This window comes from Leptonychotes weddellii, chromosome 1 (genome assembly GCF_054177405.1).
Source record: "Leptonychotes weddellii isolate Sample4059 chromosome 1, ASM5417740v2, whole genome shotgun sequence".
Taxonomy (NCBI): domain Eukaryota; kingdom Metazoa; phylum Chordata; class Mammalia; order Carnivora; family Phocidae; genus Leptonychotes; species Leptonychotes weddellii.
In genome coordinates this window covers 158,733,123-158,750,729 of record NC_138369.1, presented here as the reverse complement: position 1 = coordinate 158,750,729, position 17,607 = coordinate 158,733,123, and the positions used below count along the sequence as shown (strand labels likewise).

Sequence of the window (17,607 nt, the reverse complement as noted above, 5' to 3'; positions counted from 1 at the left end):
TTTAGTGAGAAGTTAAGTCCAATGTAGCTCTTGGGAAGTTAATCATTTTATAACTTTCATTTAATCAACGTTTTCTTTAATCCCCTTTTAGGCAGCCAAGGGCAGTTTCCACTAACACAGAATGTAACGGTTGTTGAAGGTGGAACTGCAATTTTGACCTGCAGGGTTGATCAAAATGATAACACCTCCCTCCAGTGGTCAAATCCAGCTCAACAGACTCTGTACTTTGATGACAAGAAAGGTGAATACATTTTCTTTTAAATGTTTTAATCATATTCTGAAATATCCTAATTATAATGAATTTATTTTTCTGAGATGATTCAAATTATTCGTTTTGATTACCAAACTGCTGCTGCTTGTATTTAAACATGTTAAATATTAAATACTTTAGTTTGCAAGTCATAAACACTAAAGATAACCTATGTCAACTTTTTAATAAAATAAACAGCTTCAATTCTGTTTCAAAAATCACTTTATGCTTTCTCTTAACCATAATCTTCTCTCTAGATATCATATTCCTCATCCTTGTAATTGCCCTGTGTGTAGATTAACTATTTTTTCCTCACTCCAGGTAATATATTTTTTTATTAACCTTAGCTTAATGTATTTAGAAGATGCTGTATGATTTTGGAAAGTTTTATGATTTTATTCTTATGAACGGGCTTGAAAATAAGAATTGTAGAAACAATTCCCGTAAAAAGTTTAAGTAACTCCATGGTTTCAAAATAAAGAACTGAAATTAAAAAGGTGTGTTTACTTCAAGTTGAGTTAGACTTCATTAATTAACTGGGCTCCTAATTGGATGACAGATTCTGTTGATTAAAGTTTTTTTTAGAGAAGTGATGAAATTCATAATATATAATTCAAGCAAACAACTAAAAGTATACACTGAATTTCCGAGTCTTCATCTGTTATTATAAGCATTGGGAGGAAAAGTGAGTTCATGAACTATAATAAAAACATGGAGCTGTTGCTATAGAGAAATTTAAATTATATAGAATGTAAATATCTATTTATATATGAGCTATTCAGCATGGTCTTAATATCTGGATTTCTTATGAATCTGTGTAGATAACAGTAAGATAATTTGAAATCAGTTCCATTTTAATGGTTAAAGTGTAGTTGAATTAGTCCAATAAATGTGCACATTTGCCCTAAAATAGGAATTCACTGTATTTTTTTTAACTTGATGTAGTTTTCCCTCTTTGATGTACTCTAGATTTAAAATGAAATTTTTTATTTATTTAAAATTTTAATATATAATGGAAGATTGATTAAAAATTTATTGACTCAACAAATAATTTTTGAGGTTTCCTTCATAAAAGGTGTTAGAGTTGGTGAACAAACAGATAAAATCCCTGCCCTTCGAGGACATAGAGTCTAGTAGCGGACAGACGATAAAAAATATGAACATGAACAAAATATATTTTAGAGTACATTGGTAGGGGACAAGTGTTCTCTATCTCAATAGATAAATAGATGCATAGATAGTTGATAAATACCTACAGAAAGAGAGGGAGAGAGAGAGAGAGAGGGAGGGAGGGAAGGAGAGAGAGATTTTAAGAAACTAGCTCAAGTGATTGTGGAGGCTAGCAAGTCTGAAATATGCAAAGCAGGCCAGCCTTCTAGAGATCCAGGGAAAAGTCAGAATTGCAGCTCAAGTCTGAAGGCAGTCTGGAGACAAAATCCCTTCTTCCAGGCATCTCAAATGTTTTCTCTTAATGCTTCAGCTGATTGAACAAGGCCACAGCAGGGTAATCTGCTTTACTGAAAGTATAATGACTTAAATTAATCTCATCTAAATATATCTTCACAGCAGCATCCAGACTGGCATTTGACCAAATATTGGGGTACTGTGGCCTAATTAATTGGTTGACATAAAAAGTTAAGTATCACAGAGGGTCAGGCTATCATTTCTGTAGAATTGTATTACTTAGAAAGAGCTTGTATTTATTGTTTTATTTTGCCATTTGAAAGATAAATGCAACAGGTATCACTAATGGCCACATTGTTATAGAAGCATATGGAAGGATGGGGTTAAAGGTCCCACAAGTATGTGAGATTTAAAGTTAGTATGGTGATTTAAACATTGTGACTCAAATATTGGCCAGACTTAAAGCCAATGTGGTGACTCCATATTTATGTTTTGATTAGAGTGTTTGTTGTGTAATCATTCATGTTTAACAGGGACTTTTAGTCATAGAGATTTGTTTTTTTTGGAGGGGGGTACTTTAAGAATATTTTAAAGAGTCTGAAAATGAATTTTGAAATGTTCATCTGCTAAACACTCACTATAGCAATATTAATGTACTTTTAGTCCCTATTAGTGTTATTGATTATGTAATGCTTCTGATTAAGGACATTTTTATCCCATATAGAAATTTTTAAACATATTTTGTGAGACTATAAAATATCTCTTTGGAGTTTGAAAAAAATATAAGAAATATCTAATGTGATATTTTAAAGCTTTTTTAAAAGAAAGGATATTCAAGAATAAAAATTTGATTTTATGAATTAATTACATTAAAATTTTATAAATATAACCCACATAAAATAGCTTGTATTTCAGGTATATTCAATAGGAATGAAAGTTATATTAGTAAAAATGAAGCTTGAAGACTACCTTTGGTTTCACTGGTTCCTAGTAAAAAATATATCTAAGTTTTATCATGCTAATATTATGTAAGCTTTATATTTTGACTTTAAATATACTAGTGCTTTTGGGGTAGTGAAGGCACATCTTCTATTAAAAAAATGTGCTAGTATTTACTTTTCTTTGCTCCTTTATGGTGTTTGGAGGGGTTTGTTGTTGTTTTTTAAATCAAGTGATCTCTGTTGCTTTCTAAAGTATGAAGTCACATTGGGGTACCTGGGTGACTCAGTCCTTTGAGTTTCCTACTCTTGGTTTCAGCACAGGTCATGATCACAGACTCGACAGGTAGTCTGCTTGAGGTTTTTCTCTCTCTCTTCATCTGTCTGCCCCCATTGCCCTCTCACTCTCGCTCTCTAAAATAAATAAATCAGTCTTATGTTTGTTAAAGAACGAAGTCCCATTAGTTTAAAAAAAAATACATGAGTCACACACAGAGATTTAACAACCTCTTTTTGCTTTTAGCATTAACTTATTACAAGTATTTGTAAATAAATATTTAAATGTATATGCCCAAATACAAGGTGACATCAATTTTAAGGAAATTTCTCACTTTCCTAATAATGCAAAGCAAGAGAAAATGTTTTGAGGACACAGTCATTTAGAGATCCTCATGGACAATTAAATGTATAGTTTATACTATTTAATTTATTGATTTGAGTATATGTGCGTATTTAAACTAATACAAAAACATAAATATGTGTGTATTTAAACTGATACAAAAACAAACTAATACCAAAAAAAAGAAAACATTTTTCACTTAGAGATACTGTTTTTCCATCCTGGCATTTAATAAAATAATCTTGCTTAGCAGCACTTTTTCAAAGTGTAGGATATACTATCAATGAGAAATTTATCCTGAGTAACAACTATGAATTTTTATGACAGCAGAACAATTTTTTGTTGTTCATTCATCCTGCAGGAGTCTAATAATGATCTTCACTATGTAACAACTGATTGTACTGCTTCTTAGGCAGATCTTTGAGAGTCATGTTTATAGTGACATCTACAATTGTGAGGTCAAATCCTCAGGCACAAAAACAAAATCTATACAAAATGTCTTTGCCTCCTCTTTCAGTGATTCCATAAGTTATCCTTTATAGAACATCTAAAACCAGAATTGATTCAGGGTGTTTCAAGCTAATGTGTCTTAGGATCCTGTCGAAAAAAACCAGCAACTTGTAATATAAGATTTGCAAAGACTTGGAAATGAGGCAGCCCTTCTTTTCTGAGGGATAATTATGGTGGGAAAAATCCATCATGTCATATTTGGGATATTTAGCGACATATTCCTTCATCTTACTGCTATAAAATAGCAATATCTTATCATATGAATCACTGTAGTATGCACTTGCTTTATTTTATTTTTTTCTTTTTTTTTTTAATTTTTTATTTATTTATTTGACAGAGAGAGAGATAGCGAGAGCAGGAACACAAGCAGGGGGAGTGGGAGAGGGAGAAGCAGGCTTCCTGCCGAGCAAGGAGCCCGATGCGGGACTCGATCCCAGAACCCTGGGATCATGACCTGAGCCGAAGGCAGACGCTTAACGACTGAGCCACCCAGGCGCCCTATTTCATTTTTTTCTTTACCAATTGTTACAACAGCTTAGAGTTATGTTGAAGAAAGCCAGTGTGTGTGTGTGTGTGTGTGTGTGTGTGTGTGTGTGTGTGTGTGTGTGTGTGTGTGTGTGTGTAGTAGAGCCAGTTTCTGGATTTGATATTAGACTGGTTCTAACTCTAACTCTATTATGGTTTTAATAGTCTGTTGCAACAGGGGCGCCTGAGGGGCGCAGTGGGTTAAGCGTCTGACTCTTGGTTTCTGGTCAGGTCATGATCTCTGGGTTGTGGGATCCAGTCCCAAGTCAGGCTCTGTGCTCAGGGTGGAGTCTCCTTGAGATTCTCTCTCTCCCTCTGCCCCTCTCCCCTCAAATAAATAAATACATCTTTAAAAAAAAAATAGTCTGTTGCAACAGGATAACAGAAAGTTTTGAATTAAAAAAACCCTTTCATGAATGGCAATCTAACATGTCTATTCCCTCACAAGTCATTGGTTCAGTTCCTATGTGATGTCCTAGTGGAAGGGGTCCTTGACAGTTATATCTATCAAATGCAAGAGTTTGAAAATGAAAGCATTTTTTTGAAGAGGCCACATTACTGTTTCCCTCCCACGTGGTCTTTTTGTCTGCCTTTACCTGCCTCGCCTCAATCCTCGCCATATTGTACCAGAGCCTAAGTGCAGAAGCTAAGCATGAGTTAGCATGACTGGAGTAACACACACATGCCATGCAAATGACAACTGCTCAGGAGAACAATAGGAAAACGAGTGATTGTCTGTATCACTGATTGCACCAGCTTCTGCAGGTGGCTGTTACCTTTAAATAAAGGCTCCATCCTTGACCCTGTTCTTATTTCTGCCTCAGATTATGTTGCCTCTTGTTTGCGGGAGCTTTCAAAACAGAATCTTTCAAGGGTACACAGTATCACAGTGTTTTAATTGTGTCTCAAATGATTTTAAAATGCAGCTAAGGTTGAAAAGCTTTGGGTTAAGCAAGTCAATTTTCACAAGAGTTCTGTATCCCTAAGTTTAGGTTTTTGTACTGACATTGGTTATCGAGAAGGAAGGGAGAAAAGGAAGGAGAGCAAGTTGCTCAGAAGAATGGAACAGGTGCTTCTCATCAACATTGCCACTGTCACTCTGAGTCTCAAGACATATTCTGAGAGGTCTTCCATGCTAGCTGGAGACACAAGGTGGCTTCCTGCCTGTGAGGGTTGAACTAAGAACTCAGGATAGTGGCCCCGTGGTCCAGTTGGAACTGGGAAAACCTTTCTTGTTTACTTGGAATTACTCACTAGAGAAAAGCATGCTGTGAGTGGGCAGTTGATGATCAGCTGAAGGAGAATTAAGCTGCAGCCCTTTCCTAGGAGTCTCAGGGAGGTTAAATGTGAATATTCAGGAACCTCTTCTCAAAAGGAGACAGGTGTCCTGCAGGGACTGGCTGAAGTGAAACTAATATTGTAAGATTTCTCATTCAGGTAACATAAAGAGGAAGGCAGTGAATTCAGCAATAAACATCTGGACTTTGGCTATCGTGAGCACACTTAATGTGATCCGTAGCTTCCTTAAGTGGAGAATTGATGGGTAATGAAGAAATTTGAATCCAGGTGTGGCCTCTGTGTTAGTTTTAACCAGAATGCTCCTGAGAACAAAGTTGTCTGGCACCAGGTCAGCTTAAGGATACCCCAAGCGGCCTCTGCCATTGATATCAGCAGCTGCCTTTTAGGTAAAAAGCCGCAGTTCCTTTCAAAATGTTGAAGACGTACATAGAGTAAGACAGAGGGATGCATTATAGTCAGCACTGCCCAAGATAATTTTCCATGACAATGACAGTGTTCTGTATCTGTGCAGAACAAAATTCTGTAGCCAGTAGCCACATGTGAATATTTAAATTTAGGTTAAATAAAAATTAAATAAAATCAAAATTTAGTTTCTCAGTTACACTGGCCACATTTCAAGTACTCAATAGGCACATGTGGCTAGTGGTTACTATTTTGTCAAGCACAGTTCTAGATGCTGATTCACTCCTTAGATGCCGTAATAGACCTTGTCCAATTCCAGCCTTAATTGGTAGAATATGTATTTTCCAACTGAGAAAACCCTAGGTCATTATAAATACATTTATTGAATATTAAATAAATGACATTTTGCTGTTTAAGTTGCATTGCTTTTTTTTTAAGATTTTATTTATTTATTTGACAGAAAGAGAGAGAGCACGAGCAGGGGGAGCGGCAGGCAGAGGGAGAGGGAGAAGCAGGCTCCCTGTGGGGCAGGGAACCCAACATGGGGCTCGATCCCTATACCCACTTTATTCCAAATGCTTACTTATTACTATTTATAATAGGTGTGGTGAGATTTGTGTGCAGGCACTTAACCGACTGAGCCACCCAGTTGTAAAGTTTTAATGGTGACATTGTAGCATCGGAGACAAAAGTCAGATCTGACTTCTAGTCCTGCCTCTGACAGCAACTAGCAGAGTTAAAAAAAAAAAAAGGGGGGGAGCTCATCGACACCTGACCAAATCGGATGGTCCAGTGGTTGGATCACAATTGCATTTTTAACAATTTCCCTATCTACTTTCTGTGCACCTGAAAACCAAAAATCATTAACTATGGAGTAAATATTCAATTACAATTCCATTTCATTTCTGCATAGTTGCTGTATGAAGCCTTTTTCTATAACACTTAAAAACCTGCAAATCTAAATAGAAAATAAAAATTAAGAGGATGACATTACAAGTTCTTATGGGTCAGAGGGACCTAGAATAGACACAACTAACTGATTCACCTGTTATGCCTCTCTTTCTCTTTACACAAATCTCACCACATCTGTTATAAATAGTAGTAGGTAAGCATTTGGAATAGAGGGGGTATAGGGAGACAGAGAAAATAGGGAGTAGAGTTCACTGAAATACCACAGGAACGGTGTGTGGCATTTGGCAATAGAAATAAAAAAATCAATTAGATTATTGCATCTGTTTCTCTGCAGGTGTGGGGAAAACAAAAAAAAAACAATTGAAACAGTACAGTCTGATCACTCAACGCTCAGGAAAAAACACTTCAATTCCTTCCTAGTATTGACAAAAAATACTCTGGACAAACATCTCCCAGGGTGCATAGCATATGCATTCAACAGACATATATCTATGTGCTTGTATTTGTTTTTATATAAAAATCCAAAATACATAACTTTTGGGGATATTTCTCTTCACAGTAGTTTCACGTTTTTGAATTATGTTTGCGTGATTCTCAAATATTTCCTGGAAGGAGATTTCATTACTGGAGGAATGAAGATAAAATTTTATTAAGGGCATAACCAAAAATCACTGGTGTTAATTATCTAATTTTTCTGCCAATAATTTTACATTAATACGGGGGGCAGTGGGAGAGAAAGAACATGCATAAGGTGTCCTCGAACAAGGAGTGATAAAGAGAAGAAAAATGAGATGAACCTGAAATGAAGGTACAAGTTTTCCTGGATCCATGCCAACCAATGCCTCCTGACAGTATCCTTACCCACGACTGGGTTCAATCAATGTGACAGACTTTAAAATATTAAAAATTAACTCAGTAAGGCAGGTAGTAAGGTGGCCAATATTACCCTTCTTTTTGCTTTCTTAAAATTTTTTAAATATTATGTGTAAGTTACACTAACGGCATAGAATTAATGATGACAACTTAAAGTTATACAATACAATTTGTCAATAGCTTTCATGTTTATATTTTGTCATTGTATTCACAGCAACCTTGTACAGTAGGCAGAACCATTTTATATGTAAAGAAATCAAGGCGTGCAGATTTGAATAACTTGAGTAGTAAATGACAAAACAATGATGAGACTGAGTTTTCTTATAATGCGCCTAATTCACTTTATGCTGTATCATTCTGGTAAGGCTTCATTTTACAGCGTTTTGGATTTTTGTTTGTTTGTTTGTTTTTCAATTTTCTTGTGAAAATTATCATTTCTTTTTGGTCTTTACTCCAAAGTCGCCTTCTCAGTAGTAGATCCGAGTACACTTTATTTCATATTTCAACTCCATCATACTACAGTCATTTCATATGTTTCAGCAGATTTCCTAGTAAATGTGTGCATATTAAATGAGTATGAATCAAGTTACCATTAAAAAAAATACACTCTTGAGTTAATAAAGCATGAACACACTATTTAAAGACATATAGGCATAATTAAAGGAACTATTCAATGTGATGCAGCACCCGGGAGCTAGGAACAATAGGAAACCATCCTGCCCTCGTCCCTGAAAAGGGGACAAAAAGATCAAAAGCTACAATTGTGGGATGAGGCTTCTGGTTAGAAGCTCTCACTGGTTGGGAAGGGGGTGCCTGTGGAAATATGTCAGTTGACTTTCCTTTCCTCCTACCTTCTGATTTCCTGACAATACTTTCCATTGTCTGAGCCCAAATGGAAACCATAGGCCAAAAAATTTAGAAGGATAAGCAGAAAGTAAACAGCACAACTTACATGCATATACAAAATTTCTCCTTATCCAGTTGTTTTCAGTGAAGATAATTTCTACGGAAAAGCTTGCATCACTCTATGCTCACAATTACCTTCAGTAGAATTGTTTCTTTTGGGGAGAAATAAGTCACAACACTGTTTCTAAAACATGTTAATTTTTCAATGTTATATTCCTCAAATTTAATATGTATGTTAAACTGTGTACTAATAGATTTTGTAAAGAAATAATTTCCTTTCACTTAATCTTCTAATGATAAAGCCATTATGGGAAATTTTCATTAAATGTCAGAGAAGTCTTTAGTTATACATAATATACTTTTTCAATCTGTTTATTTTAGTGTAGTTTAAGTCCAGCAATTTCACGAAATACATAGATAACCATATACACTATAAATTTTATTGCTCATATGATTTTATTGGTTATATGTTAAGCGATGACAGCATCAGGATTTGAAACTTTGACATTCAACACCACATATGTATGCCTGAATGTTTTTAGCAAATGTTAATTTTCAGATATTTTAGAATTCAGCATAATTTCCATACTTGATATTATATTTTAGAGAAATTAAGTTTCACTAATATTACTACTTTTTTGATGCTTTTTATAATGCTTTTATTTAAAAATGGAAGTGAAACATAATACAAATAAATCAAGTAATGGTAGGTCTCTGAAAATGAGCAAGTTCCTGACTTAGTGCTCTTAGTTATTGCACATTGCTGTTCACTAACAATTTTTTTTTAGCAAAACCCTACAAAGAGAAAAATATTTGAAATATTTTATTCTACCTTCTGATGATTAACTTTTGTGTTTATCCAATCATTCATTGAATAAATATTTGCTAACTATCTAAAGTATGAGCTTGTTTCCAGTTATTGTAGTTCATTGATTTTTGAGTAGCCCTTTCCCAGTTGAATAGAGCTGCTTGAAAGAAAGCTTATCCTAATTAAAATTAGGTTCCCTTTATCTTCTAATTATATATGTTTCTGGGCATATATTTTATATCAGTATGTTGATAAGATATACAGAGTCAGTACATAGTCAGCAATTGTTAAAATGATCTTAAACCACCTGAGGAAAAACACTTTTTATCATGGCAGTAAAAGTGAATGATGGCTAGTCAGCCTACGTGGACAGTCAACACCATTGCGTCATCTTTTTTCATCTCCCAAAACAATTTAAAAAATATAAACAATGACCGGCCAGGTTTTGAGGAATTATCTTTTGTGATATTAAAGATCCTCAGTTTGGAGAATTAATAGTCATTTAAAAAAGCAGGTTTCACGAAGTAAATGTTAATCTACAAATGTCCAAGCAGATTTAATATTTAAAAGATTTCCAAGTGACCATTTCAGTTCAATTCTGTGAAATTCTGCTGTGTCCCTGGAATTATGCTGGGCATTAGAACTACTAAAATAAATAGAACATGAATTTTGACATCAAGTAACAAGTTGTCATGTATCATCTATTTATAGGGATGGTGGATGATATAGGGGGAAAGTATTGGGTCAAGTATTTTGTAGGTAAGTAAATGTAATCCTATTTATTTCATAGTAAGCCTCGTCATAGAGAATATGACATGCCCAAATAATTGGTAAATATGTCTTCCATAAGCCTAGGAAAAAAAAAATAATTTCACTTGAAATACAGATGACTGAAAATATACTTTTTTGGATGAAATGAATTTATTTAAAGAAACAGTCATAAATCAACTATTATGTATTATTTGTCAAATATGTAAAGTAATAGTGTACTGCATGGGAACCTGATTTCCTGGTGACATACTGATATGATCTCTGTGTTGAATGGCCTTTTAATCAGGATCCTAACACAGACCATGGAGAATGTAAATATTCTAAAGTTTTTTAAGTAAATTTCAAAATAGCATTGACATTATAGATCTCAGTAAGTATAAGAAAATCATAACAGTATCAAAATATTCTTGTCCTTAATGTATACATTTAATTCTATTTTTAATAACATAATTTTGATTTATACCAATACTTTCTATTTAGATGAAACATAGTGTTTAAAGTGTTGCCATTTAATTTTTAGTGTTTTTACCCATTCTGTGTTTTTCTTAATAATTTATAACAGACTTTGAGACAGTAATATCCCCACCAATAGTGAATCTACACCGTAAAAATAGTGCTAGTTTTTTTAGTTTGAGACTGATGAAAACAGCCCTAGAACACTAATGTAAAGATTATTCTACTCAAAAACTTAGTCAACTGCATCTCTCTCTTCTAGTTTCAAAATCTCAGTGGGGAGAAATGGATTGGCTTACATTAGGTGCCTCTATTGTGCTTTGCAGTATAACTAGGGGTGTGGTCACTGAGCCAAGCAATCACCGTAATTTATATCTACTACATTCAGTAAATCTCACATTCAATAGGCTCAGTGTGTAGAATCTATGTGGAATATTCTTTTCTCTCAAAAGAATATTTTTTACGAAAATAACTTCAACATGAAGTACAAAACAAATAAGAAACCTCTATTTCAAATATTATAACTTAGATACCCCTAATTAGTATAGCCTCTTTTTAATCCCAATGAGCTTTTTTATAAGTAAACTTGGAAGTATTGGTCTAGGTACCAAAAAGTAGAAATAAAAACACACACAGTCATTCATTAATGGTGATACTAATTTAAAAACTATTAAATTATTAGGGTTTTTTTTGGTGGAGTCTTTAGGATTTTCTATATGTATAGTATCATGTCATTGGCAAATAGTGAAAGTTTTACTTCTTCCTTACCAATATTTATGTTTTTTTTTAATTTGTTTTCCTTAACTGATTGCTGCTGCTAGGACATTCAGTACTATGTTGAAAAAAGTCGTAAGAGTGGATATCCTCGTCTTGTTCGTGCTTAGAGGAAAAGCTCTTAGTTTTTCACCATTGAGTATGATGTTAGCTGTGGGTTTTTCATATAAGGCCTTTATTATGTTGAGGTATGTGACATATAAACCTACTTTGTTGAGAGGTTTTATCATGAATAAATATTGTACTTTGACAATTTTTTTTTACAACTACTGAGATGATCATGTGGTTTTTATCCTTTTTCATATTAATGTGTATGGATCACATTAATTAATTTGTGAATATTGAACAATCCTTGCATCCCTGGAATAAATCCCACTTGACCCTGGTGAATGATATTTTAAATGTATTATTGGATTTAGTTTGCTAATATTTTGTTGAGGATTTTACATCTATGTTCATCAGAGATATTGGTCTATAGTTCTGGGGTTTTTTTTGTTGTGTCTTTGTCTGGTTTTGGTATCAGGGTAGTGCTGGCCTCATGGAATAAATTTGGAAGCTTTTCTTCTTTTTTATTTTTTGGAAGAATTTGGAAAGAATAGGCATTAACTCTTCCTTAAATGTTTGGTAGAAATCACCTGTGAAGCCATCTGGTCCTGGACTTTAGTTTGTTGGGAGTTTTTGATTACTGATTCAATTTTATGGCTAATAATTGTTCTCTTCAAATTTGCTATTTCTTCCTGATTCAGGTTTGGAAGGTTATATGTTTCTAGGAATTTATCCATTTCTTCTAAGTTGTCCAATTTATTGTAGCTAAAAATGTTAATGAATATGATCTACCTTTCAGTTCATTCACTTGTGTTTTTTTAATTAATTTTGGATATTTCCTATATTTATAAAAACTGAGTGTTTTTCCTCCCCCACACCTCTTCAAGTAACATTTCTCCACAATCAAAAAGAATTAATACAATTTAGAAACAGCTTTTCCTGAATAAATATTTTTAATGTATTGCTTTCTACTGTGTGGGCATGAAGAGTTATAAATTAGTATAGGCACTCTATTTCCTTGGTTTATTATTTCTTCAGTCCCAGCAGGCTCTTGTAGCAATCCTTGGAAACAGCAGTAAATGAGCATTTTGCGGTACTGTGAAGTGTAGGAGGTAGTGTTATTTTAGTGCCTAAGTGTGGGTGGTTGTAAGAATTAAGTTTCCTGGTTTTATTTAGATTGGTGAGTGGACTGAAGTACAAATGGAAAGTGGGAAGGGGAAATGCCGAATGATTGGTCTATACGCTCTGTAGTAGTCACGTTGACTTTTTAGAAAGAATGGCAGTAGTACCAATCTAGACATACTTTATTACATTTCCCTTCAAAGCCCTTTCAAATACATATAGCCCACCTTTCTTTTGATGCTGAAAATTGCATGCTACAAGACTGAATGGCTTATTTCCTAATAGTGAATTGTGATAAAAAACATCTTCTAGGGACCAGTAACTATGAAAATGATACTTGTTTATCATTCACTTATTTTTTTTCTAGCTTAAAATCCTACCTCATGAACTTTTGCACACATTATAGAAGAGTTGGTTGGTTGAGGTTTATAGGGTTGGTAGTCAGGGCAGCTGAGTTTAAATTCCAGTGGCATCATGGATTTGCGTGTGATCACGAACCAACCTTGACCAATTACATAAAGCAATTTCAGTTCCAGCCTATATGCCTCTGGAGGCCAATGTGTTGTGAAGGGCCACATGCTACTCTGTCAAGGTTTTCAGGCTAGACCTCTTCTTAGAGTATTTTTGAGATGTTTGACATGCTGGAAAATCAAATGATGCAACATCAAAAAAAGAAAAAAAAAAGTCTGCCATTGATGTCTTAAGCAATTTCAGTCTAACGGGAATTTGAGATCATAAATACTCTCTTTAGACCAAAAGTGGCTGTGAATGTGTGTATACCTAAAAAAGGCCTTTTCATAAAGCCTAAGTATATTTAAATGATGATATCCAGCCTCACTCTTTCCTGGGTGGTATAACTATGTTGAAGGTGAAATGCAATGAAGGTTTCTAATATAGAGGCTGAGTTGCTACTCTAAAGACTTTGGGGAAAGGGACCTTCATTAGGGAGAGAGAACTTTTACGTTGAGTGTAAGCTCTGTCGTGCAAGATTTTCATAAAGAAATGGTAAGGCTCTCTCCCTCCTGCAGAACTGCCACTGAGATTATGTGACAAAGAGTGGCATAGAGTAAGAATGGAAGCCAGTCCTGGTACCCCAACACTGGCAGCTACTTTAACCAATTATTATTTTTTGCCCCTTCTATATATTGACTCAGTATCTATTAAGTCAAAATGTACATTTCTATTTTGTTTATTACCTCCTCACTAAATACCCTCTTACTTGTTCCAATGGTGTTTTGAACGTCTTTTGGATTTCTCATTATACTACCCTGAATTGTCTACAAATAACTGTGATTCTGTTTTTAAATAGCCACAGCTCTACTTTAATTTCATGCCTTAGCACATGATCTGTGGTAAACATTTTTTTTTAAATAGAAGAATTAAAAAAAAAAAAAAAGTTCAGTATTTGAAGAGCTACTTGCCCTAAACAGAAAATAGAGCTAAGGAAATAGAGAGGAAGAATATATTTGAAAAGTATTTAAGCAAGGAATTGATTGACTGGGCTTGTGATGTGATCAGGCAACCAAAAGGCAATTTCTAGTTTTCAAACCAGGAGCAAAGTAGTCCTATTATGCGTAGCCATACAACTGACTTTATTATTAATCTGCTACCACCCATGTATGTCAGAGAAGGCACGGCAAGAGAAATTAATTATAATTCTCAGTTTCTAAGGGGATCCTAAGATTATAGATTCAAAATAATTAGTAGATGTTTACAGTTTAATGCTACATGTATGAAACAACTACAGGTAGTAGAGAGAAGGAGAGCGGGCTTTTGTTGTTGCTGTTGCATGCACAGGGAGTTGAAGTGTCCTTTCCGCAACTTTCAGACTAGGGTTCTAGGTGTGGAGATGCAATACTGACCGCAACAAACAAACTAACCTTATTCATGGAGTTCAGTCAGTACTTCTCAAATGATCTGTGGTGAGAGACGTTTGTTTTTTCCTAAATCAAACGTAAGTGAAACTTTTGTAAAGTACAATAAAAAATGGATCATTAAAAATGAAATAAAAATGAAAAAATACAAAATGAAGCCCCAACTTTTTACTATTATTATTATTATTTTCAAAAGGAAAGATTATAAAATTGTATGCATTCATTGAGTATGGGTGTATTGGGAATAATACTGAGAATTACTAATATACTTGTAATTTTTTTGTTATTCTACAATCAGAAATAAAGAAAAAGTTATGAGATAAGTAGTAACTGTTCTTATGAAAAACCTACATGCATACTTTGAATGAACATCATATATATCAATTGTTTAAATTTTAATGTGACATGAGCTCTCTCCCTGCTTGTTAATTTATCTAATCTCTTTGGATTGACCAGCATTTCCTGTAGGGAATGATGTATAATCTAAACTCTTTCCATGTCTTATATTAATAGCAGTCATAGTAGAGAAATGAATCTCAGCCAATTGTGTTAACAGGATGGAAAAACCAATTTTGAAGCAATTTCAGCAGTCTTAAGATATTCATTTTAAACTTTATCCAAATGAGGCAAGTTTTGCTGCATTTTCAAAATTCATCTTCAATCCTTCATTAGTATCCAGTTCTAGTATTTATCCTATAAAGTTATATAGTTAAATACATTTTGATGAAAAATATTGATTTCAGGATCCATGAGTTTCTGTCTTTTTGATGGAATATACAATTCAAAATGTCCTATCAGTATTGTAAAATGGTCTATAATAACTTCTTGTAAATGTCAAAATGATCACATATTTTACTGATAATTGTACATAATGTATGGATCATATTATTAATAATTATTCTTAACAAGAAACTCTGTTCTTCCAAGCTTCTAACTTTCCTGCTTTGCTCTTCGATCTTACCTGCCATTGCAAAACATGTTGCATTCCTTCCTTGCAAGAAGTATTAAGATCATTGAAGACACAAAATATATCAGACAAGGGGCACCTGGGTGGCTCAGGCAGTTAAGCAGCTGCCCTCAGCTAAGGTTGTGATCCACCTTGTGATAGAGCCCCACATCAGGCTCCCTGCTCAGTGGGGAGTCTGCTTCTCCTTTTCCTCTCTCTCCCTCTGCACCCCGCTCATGCTCTCTCTCTCAAATAAAATCTTTAAAAAATATATTTATCATACAAATAAGGAAGACTGGCTATCTAACATATTTAAAATTTGGGAATGGGCTGGTTTTTTATCTTCAACAATTCTCAACAGAAGTTTTTACGTCTATAACCTTTGTGCCTCAGTATGCAGTAGAGTTGTTTATAATCAATCTCTATGTATCATAAGAACATAAAATAATCTTGCATTTAATACATTAGCTTTCATATAATTCACAAATTTTACAACATTGCCAAAAATCCTGATATTCAGCTGATATTTTTACTTTATAGCAAGACTTTCTTGATGAAAGAGCAGTTCGTTGGTTTATGGTCTGCATTAGCTCCTTAATTAGAGGACTATAAAATGTTTCCCTGCCATTATCGCTTCCCCAGCTACTTCTACTTAAGCCACAAACCAAATTTCTTGAGACAGATCACACACTTGGAAGTCATGGCAATGTCAAATTGCTATAAAAGTTTCTAAGCATTTATTCTCGACTTCTGTAGTTATATCTTTGCAGGTAGGTAAAAAATAGTTTGGCCCTTTGAGAAGCACTGTTGTGGACGAAGTGGAGATAATGCCTACTTTGCAGAGGTGTGGTTAAGATTACCAATCATCCTGGAAGAGTGCCTATCAAATAGTAGGCATTTGACTTAAAGGAACTATTAATTATACAATTATACTCTATTTTAAGCAAACTTATAGTTGCAGGAGGAGATAAATAAAACACTATGTGACCTTAAAAATGTGGGCATTCTTTTGTTTTTTTTTTATTTTTTTGAAGAGTTTATTTATTTATTTATTTAGAGAGAGAGAGCACGCATGAGCAGGGGAAAGGGGCAGAGGGAGAGGGAGAGAGAATCTCAAGCAGACTCCATGCCGAGTGCAGAGCCCAATGCAGGGCTTGATTCCATAAACCTGAGACTATGACCTGAGCCAAAATCAAGAGTCCAATGCTCAACTGACTGAGCCACCCAGGTGCCCCCCAAAAGTGAACATTCTTACGGAGAAATGTATTTGTCTATCTCCACCTATGCATCTGCAGGTAAACCTATATAAAGGTATGGTTATATACTTATGAGTACCTCCTGCAAGAAAAACTAACAAGCTACTAGAGACTGGTGAGAACATAGGCAGAAAAATTATATCCAATGAGGGAGATCAGAAAAAACTCAAATTAGGAGATGGATTTTGAGATTGGTTTAAATAGCTAGCAGAGCAAGTTACTGTAGTTTAAGACAGTACTGAAATCTTTCTATGTATTTTGCTGTTGTACTCTTAGTATATGTGCTGCCGAAGCGAGCACTTGCTGTTGTACTCTTATCCAGGCACATTTTTCTTTACATAGAATGTACTGGGGAAAGAGTGGATATTCCGTTTAGGCTGACAGTCCTTGAAAAGCATTAGCTCATATAGTACTCACAGCAGAGGTACTATTGTGTGCATTTTACATATAAGGATACTGAAGCAAGGACAAGTTCAGTAATTTGCTCAAATTTGAAATGTGGATGATGATGCATGGATGTAACCCTAGGCAGTCTGACTTCACTTACAGCCTCTGTTCACCATCGGATTATAATGCCCTCTCCTAGAGAATAAATGGGAGCTAAGATTGGAAAGGTTAGAGTGAATTTATACGGGGAAGATAATGGACAGAGGGTCTTTCCAACGAAACCCAAGGTGCGCACAAGGTAAGCTGTGAAGGGTGATTGCAGGAAAGAGGAAGGACTGCCCTGTGCCCCGGGAGGATGATGCTGGTACAGCTGTGCATGAGAAATTAGAGCCACAAGTGGGGCGGGGAACCAAGAAGAAAGCAGGGTAGAGTTTCATTTCATTCCTTGGTTAGGTCTAAAGAGTACATAGAAGGTAAAAATCAATTATAAGTTTAAATTGTTTGAAAGTACCTTAAAAATCCACCTTGAATGT

General features: G+C 34.6%; 1 protein-coding gene across 3 annotated transcripts in view; it reads left to right on the top strand.

Annotated features, from left to right (window-relative positions):
- Positions 1-17,607, top strand: part of CADM2 (cell adhesion molecule 2) — a 1,012,057-nt gene that overhangs the window by 786,491 nt on the left and 207,959 nt on the right. For all 3 annotated transcript variants that reach the window (XM_081798557.1, XM_081798566.1, XM_031041510.2), the window contains one exon: positions 92-241. In XM_081798557.1, the coding sequence (XP_081654683.1) occupies positions 92-241 (150 nt within the window). The remainder of the gene's footprint in view (positions 1-91; positions 242-17,607) is intronic.